This window comes from Alosa sapidissima, chromosome 5, assembly GCF_018492685.1.
Source record: "Alosa sapidissima isolate fAloSap1 chromosome 5, fAloSap1.pri, whole genome shotgun sequence".
Classification (NCBI taxonomy): domain Eukaryota; kingdom Metazoa; phylum Chordata; class Actinopteri; order Clupeiformes; family Clupeidae; genus Alosa; species Alosa sapidissima.
In genome coordinates, this window is record NC_055961.1 from 11,093,536 (window position 1) to 11,100,744 (window position 7,209).

The following is a 7,209-nucleotide window of genomic DNA, read 5'->3' on the forward strand; positions in this document are numbered from 1 at the left end:
TACGATCATCATCATCATCATCATCATCATCATCATGAGAGGTTGTAGTCTCCCATACCTGGCCTTTAATTCAGATGTATTCAGTACATCCATAACACGCACTAGACTAAGGTGGCAGCATTACAGCATTTGACATGCTGAAGGAGAATGATCAAAAGTCTTTGACTAAATGGACTTGGAGGAAAAGCCTGTAGTTGTAGCCTTGCTAGCATTTGTTATCAACACCTAATTTCAATGTTTCCTTACCAGACTTGCATACTGCCAGGCACCATGGGACTAGTGCCATCGCAGCTAGCAGATCATAATAAACCTTAGAAGATTATTTGTTTCTATAAATATGAAAGAGCACATCAAAGCAAGACCAGCTTCAGGTCCATGACTGTGTCTGAAATGTAGGCCAATCTGATAGCACTGCGTGGGTGCTGATGCTGGAAAGAGATTAAAATGCATGTTTGCGAAGACAAGACTTAAAAAGGCAGATCGTAAATATGGATCTCAGTGAAGGCGCGAACATGTAAATATTCATTTGTAGCTGCTACCAGCGATCGTTTAAAAATGGATGTTTGTGGATGTAGGTTCAGATTTTCGTATGGAAATTAGAAATATGGATTTGTGTCTGTGGGTGTGTGTGTGTGTGTGTGTGTGTGTGTGTGTGTGTCTGTGTGAGGCGGTGTTTAGACCAGGCACGCAGTCTGAAGAATCTAAATGAGAGGGTGTGTGGGCTCCTCCTGTGGCGAGTAAAAATGATTTAAAATGCGGAAGTCCATGAAACAGTGGTAACTTCCTAACAAGCTGAGTTTAAATATGGATATTTTAGTTGGAGAGGAGTACAGTGGTGCAGTCAGTCGGGCTTAGAGGTGCATAGACTGCAATATAAAGAGCATGGGAGGATCACAAGGGTGGGTAACTGGAAAAGGCCAATTATTGTATATTGTAAGTAAGTCCGCTTATGTGGGTGTGTGTGTGTGTGTGTGTGTGTGTGTGTGTGTGTGTGTGTGTGTGTGTGTGTGTGTGTGTGTCTGTATATGTGTGTGTGTGTGTGTGTGTGTGTGTGTCGGTGTGTGTCGGTGTGTGTGAAAAAGTGTAGAATGGATATTTTGTGTTAGGGTGTTTTACAACACAGAGAGAGAGCGGAAAAGAATGAGTGTGGATGTGAGAATAGATTCTAGTGCCGTGCAAATATGTATATGTATGTATATGTGTTTGTGGGTGTGTGTGTGTGTGTGTGTGTGAGAGAGAGAGAGAGAGAGAGAGAGAGGGAGAGAGAGAGACAGTGTGTATGTGTGTTGTGGAGGTATTGAATAGCATACAGGCACTCAGCCGCTGAGCAAACTCTTAATTGATTTCACAGGGAACGAGGCTGGGGAGGTAAGCAGTTCATGTGTGTGAGGGATTGAGAGAGAGAGAGAAATAGAGAGAGTGTGTGTATGTGTGTGCGTGTGTGTGTGTTGAGTGTGTGGGGGGTCTGCTAAATTATTAATATCAGACTCCGCAGATGAAAACAGAGGGACAGCCAGGCACTTTACATAACGTTGCCGCAGTTCTCCCCAGCCCAGCATGACCACCTCTTAACAGCTGGAGCCAGAGCATGTCTTCGCCTTGAGCCGCCCCAAAGCCTCGTTAAGCGCCGCGCCGTAATGAGACGACCCGTCAAACCTGCCGCCTAGTCCCTCTGCTCGCGAGCGAAAGTCACACGGCATGCCGAGCAGCCACCTAACCCCCTACCTGCTTCATATTTAACGCACAATCATATTAATGTAATGTATGTCGCCATATGGGCCCCTGGAAATGGGATGGTAGATAGATAGATAGATAGATAGATAGATAGATAGATACTATATTGATCCCCAGGGGAAATTCAAGAAATTTCCCTAAAAAAAAAAGAAAATCAAGACTCTGTAGTGTGATGGGGTGCAGGCGTGTCCAGTGTGTGGAGATGTATTAGTAGTGTATGCGTTGCACGCTGGGGGGAGACCCTGAGTCTTGTCCGCCTGGAGCTGTGTGTATGCAGATGATCTCGTTGTTTCTGAGGAGTTGGAGAGCAATGTGAATAAATCAGTGTAGTCTTTCTTTGGAGGCTGAGAGTTGAATAACTTTTGACAGTAATATGCTAAAAGCCTAGAAAAACAGGCTTTTGTTCTGACCCAGGTAAAAGATCAGGTTTTTTGGTCTTACCAGACTCTCCTTATGCTCATCACCTGAGATCGACGACCTGAGATTTTTACCAAGCAAATCCACATGTAGCCTACAGGCACTACACAAACACACAAAATGTCTCTGTCACTTTCATTGCTGTGTCACATCTGTGTGTTTACGCTATTGCCATTCTTCCAGATTTAATTCCCTTCCATTGTTCTGAATATCTGATGTATACATCTGATCTGAATAACTGGTCATATCTGATGACAAAAATGGTGTGGGACAGTATGACACTCTTATGTTTTAGCTAACCGGTGTTCATATCAATATTGTTTCCACAGGCTTGTTCCACAGAGCCATCGCACAGAGTGGCTCAGCCATCTCCAGCTGGTCGGTCAACTACCGGCCTCTGGCCTACACTGAGGTCCTGGCGCGCAAGGTGGGCTGCAGCCACAGCGACACGGCCGACCTGGTGGAGTGCCTGCGCAGGAAGAGCTTCCGTGAGCTGGTGGACCAGGACATCCAGCCGGCGCGCTACCACATCGCCTTCGGGCCCGTGGTGGACGGCGATGTGGTTCCTGACGACCCGGAGATTCTCATGCAGCAGGTAGAGGAACCGCAGGTTCTTAAGGGAACATCCACAAAAGAACTTGAAGAACTTGGTTGTGTCTGCATTTGTTTCTTGCTGAGGAGATAGATGTGTGTTTGTGTTCTGGATACGCACATCTCACATGCTGTAGGTATGATTGTAATGGCTATGCAGACCCGGTTGTTTTCTTTGACTCCCCAATCACTGTTCTGTTTTTAATGTCATGATTAAACTCATTTTTCATCATTTGTAATGTAGTCAGGGGAAATATGTTGGCGTCCTCTAAGGTCACTGGTTCGGTGTGTGTTGAACAAGCATACTAATGAAACGCTCCCTTGTTATATCGCAGTTTACAGAAAGAGCAATGGGGGAAATAACTAAGCACAAAGTGATCAAACATGGATTGAATTTAGCAAACAGAATGGTGAAATAAGGACATTCTCTGCGTTTGTGATATGCCACTAGGGCGAGTTCCTCAACTACGACATTCTCCTGGGAGTGAACCAGGGCGAGGGGCTGAAGTTTGTTGACGACAGCGAGGGGGAAGATGGCATCTCCTCAGCCTCCTTCGACTACACCATCTCCAATTTTGTGGACAACCTGTATGGATACCCAGATGGTGAGAGACTGTGATTCGACTTCAGTTGTAAAATTATAAAACAGCACTTTACTTGCCTTTTGATATGAGAAGAAAGGGATATGTCATCTTAATGGTTCAAACAGATATGATTTCCCTCCATGTCCAAATATTCTATTTAGTTTATGTGAATGTGTAAATGGAAAAGTTTGAGGTACTCTCACTTGCGCATGAGAACTGAGTTGAACTCAGCACAAGCAGAAGGCTTTCAATTATCAGACTCTGCAAGGCTGCAGTATAAATCTCTCACCGACGGCCATCGTCTCCCAGCCTGAGCTCATATCTGCAAGAAATCTCCCAGCACCTCATTTCCTCTCACTATGTCTTAAACATAAACTTAGAGAATACACACACCTCTCTCTCTTTTCCCCCCTACTCTTTCTTTCTTACTTTCTTTCTGGCTGTCTGTCTATCTGTCTTGTCTTTCTGTCTTTCTTTTTCTTCATTTCTTTCTTTCTTTCTATCTGTCTGTCTCTATGTCTATTTCTTTTGCTTGTTTTTTTTTCTCTCTATCTCTCTCCTTCCCTCCATCCCTCCCTCCCTGTCCTTTTAAGGTAAAGGCATCCTGAGAGAGACCATCAAGTTCATGTACACGGACTGGGCTGACCGCGACAATGGCGACATGCGCCGCAAGACGCTACTGGCGCTCTTCACCGACCACCAGTGGGTGGCGCCGGCCGTGGACACGGCCAAGCTGCACGCCGAGTTCCAGTCGCCCGTCTACTTCTACACCTTCCACCACCACTGCCAGATGGAGGCGCGGCCCGAGTGGGCCGACGCGGCGCACGGCGACGAGATCCCGTACGTGTTCGGCGTGCCCATGGTGGGCGCCACGGACCTGTTCCCCTGCAACTTCTCCAAGAACGATGTCATGCTCAGCGCTGTGGTCATGACCTACTGGACCAACTTCGCTAAGACTGGGTGAGCAGCTGTCGTCTACATTGAAACACACACACACACACACACACACACACACACACACACACACACAAACACACACACACACACACACACACACAGCTATGGTTCTTCATAGGAAAAAAGCTTGTATGATTATACATTCTCATCTGTTACATTTTGAAAACTCAGAGAGCGTTTTTACTGTGATTTGTTCCCCCCTAGTTCACCTATGCAGAATTCTTCAAAACAACCGTTAAATTTGAGTTGAGCTATGTAGCTGGTTTTCCAGAAAAGATTTCACACCAATTATGTTGTTACTTTTGTACTTCAGCTGAGCTATGAGCTAGACCATCACTCAAAATAATCTGAGATAATCTGTTTCCAGTGAAAAATGTTGAGTACTTTTAACATTAAGTATCTCCTTTTTTCCTTTCTGTTTTTCATCCTTTCTTTCTCTCATTCACTCTTTCCTTCTCTCTTTCTTTCTTTCTTTCTTTCTCTTCTTATTCTTCCTTTATTTCTCTTTCTTTCATCCTTTCTTTCTCTCTTTCTATCTCTTTGTCTCTTTCTGTTATCATTTCTCTTAATATCTTCCTCAGGGACCCAAACATCCCAGTCCCGCAGGACACCAAGTTTATCCACACCAAGCCCAACCGCTTCGAGGAGGTCATCTGGACCAAGTTCAGCTCCAAGGACAAGCAGTACCTGCACATCGGCCTCAAGCCCCGCGTGCGCGACAACTACCGCGCCAACAAGGTGGCCTTCTGGCTGGAGCTGGTGCCTCACCTGCACTCACTCCAGGAGGAGTACGTCAACCCGGATGGCCCCACGGGACCCTACAAGCCGGGGCCCAACAAGGGCCCACCGCAGACCCCTGGCACCAAGCCCACGCGCCATGTGGCGTCCACTTACCCGCCCGAGCCCGAGGAGGGCTCCGACTGGCCGGTCTTCTCGCCGTTCCCGTCGGACACGCGGGACTACTCGACGGAGCTGAGCGTGACGGTGGCGGTGGGCGCCTCGCTGCTCTTCCTCAACGTGCTGGCCTTCGCCGCGCTCTACTACAAGCGAGACAAGCGCCACGAGCTGCGGCTCACGCGCCGCCACCGCCGGCTCTCGCCCCAGCGCGGCGGCATCGGGGGGGTGGGCGGCCTGGGCAGCGGCGGGGGCATCATCGGCGCCGGCGGCATCGGGGGCATCGGCGGCATGGTGGGCGTGGGCGGCGGTGGGCTGGGCCTCGGCGTAGGCATGCCGCCCCACAACGACCTGGCGCTCAGCCAGGAGGAGGAGCTGATGTCCCAGCTGCAGATGAAGCAGCAGCAGCGGGCCGAGCTGGAGCACGCCACCGTTGCCACGGGCGGCGGCACGCCGCTGCCGCCCTCGCGCGCCGCCGCCATCCACGGCGACCTGGAGCCGCTGCGGCCGCCCGTCTGCCCGCCGGACTACACGCTGGCGCTGCGGCGGGCGCCCGAGGACGTGCCGCTCATGACGGCCAACGCCATCCCGATGATGCCCAGCACCGTCATGCAGCCGCTGCACCCTTTCAACACGTACCCGCCGGCGCCCGCACCCCCCACCTCTCCCCACAGCAACAACGCCCTGCCACACCAGCACTCCACCACCCGCGTATAGTAGCGCCACTCCTGGGCAAATACAGGAGGAGGGGGGTAGAAGGGCAAGGAACAACCGTGGGGCAGGTTGGGGAGTTAAATGTCCCCTTCAAAGCTCAATAAACTCCTGCAAATATAAGCGGAGACCCTCAACACCCCCCCCCCCCCCCCCGCCCCCCGCCCCCCAGCACCACCGACCCCTCTCAGTTCCCACTGAGTACAGCTGCACCCCCCCCCCCCCCCCCCCCTCCTTTATGTACTCTAGAGAGACTGTATGTTCTCTGTTCTCATTACCCGTTTCCTTTGTTTCTTGTTCTCTCCAGCCACTGCCACCCACCGTCTGCAGTTTTTACACATCGGCCCCCCGTTTCTCTTTTTCGTGTTTTCTTTGTGTGTTGATCATTTCTCTCCCCCACCACCACGCGCACGCCGATCACTCCTCTCTGTTCTTCTCCTCTTAGCTGGTCGAGGGAGGCGACACACACACACACACACACACACACACACACACACACACACACACATACACGCACACACGCGCGCGCGCACGCACACAGGCAGATGGCAGTGCTTGGCTCCTATTGGTGGAGGAATGCTCGGCTTCTTGTGGGTGGGCTGGAGAAGAAGAAAAAAAGATCCCCCTTCTGCAGTTCACGTCTCCACGACTGTCCTGTTTCTTAATCTGTTTGCCTGCTTCTCTCTTTTCATATTTTTGTCCTCTCTTTCGTCTATTCTCTTGGCTTTTCACTTGATCTCTGTCCCCCTTTTTCTTCTCATGCATCCTATTTCTAGCCCTTATTCAGAACTCATTGTTTTGCCTATTTTGGAGTATTTTATAAATCAGACAAAACATCTTATATGTAAAAGATGTACTATCGATATCTTGTAAGGATATGAATGAAAAAAAAGATATTCTAATATCTCGTTTTTACCAGCATTCTTGTGCCAAGTACTGTGATAAATGTCTTTTAAGACAATGTGTCCATGGACCAATGGGTGTGGATTGCCTGGACTGAATCTTATTTGAGAAGTTAGCATCATCCTAAAAGAAAAGTGCCAAACTTTTTTTCTTTTCTCTCATTCTTTCCTCCTTTTTATTTTTATGTTCTGCACTGTTGCTGGTCTTTGCTTTTGGGGGGAAGATTGAAATCTCGATAAATATCGCTCCATAAAAAAAAAAATATATATATAATAATATATATATATATATATATATATATATATATATATATATATTATATATAATAATATATATATTTATATATATATATATATATATATATATATATATATATATATATATAGAATAATAAAAGTTATTACTTGTTTGCTCTTTG

General features: G+C 48.1%; 1 protein-coding gene across 2 annotated transcripts in view; it reads left to right on the forward strand.

The window, feature by feature from the left end:
• The window catches only part of nlgn2b (neuroligin 2b), a 37,580-nt gene extending 31,547 nt beyond the window's left edge, over positions 1–6,033 (forward strand). Inside the window, exons 5-9 of one of the 2 annotated variants that reach the window (XM_042093470.1) lie at positions 2,481–2,746; positions 3,194–3,347; positions 3,920–4,286; positions 4,865–5,418; positions 5,509–6,033. In XM_042093470.1, coding sequence (XP_041949404.1) covers positions 2,481–2,746; positions 3,194–3,347; positions 3,920–4,286; positions 4,865–5,418; positions 5,509–5,894 — 1,727 coding nt within the window. In that variant the 3' untranslated portion in view covers positions 5,895–6,033. Of the gene's footprint in view, positions 1–2,480; positions 2,747–3,193; positions 3,348–3,919; positions 4,287–4,864; positions 5,440–5,508 lie in introns of both variants that reach the window. The other variant, XM_042093471.1, reaches the window with a different exon arrangement.
• Positions 6,034–7,209: the final 1,176 nt, after the last annotated feature.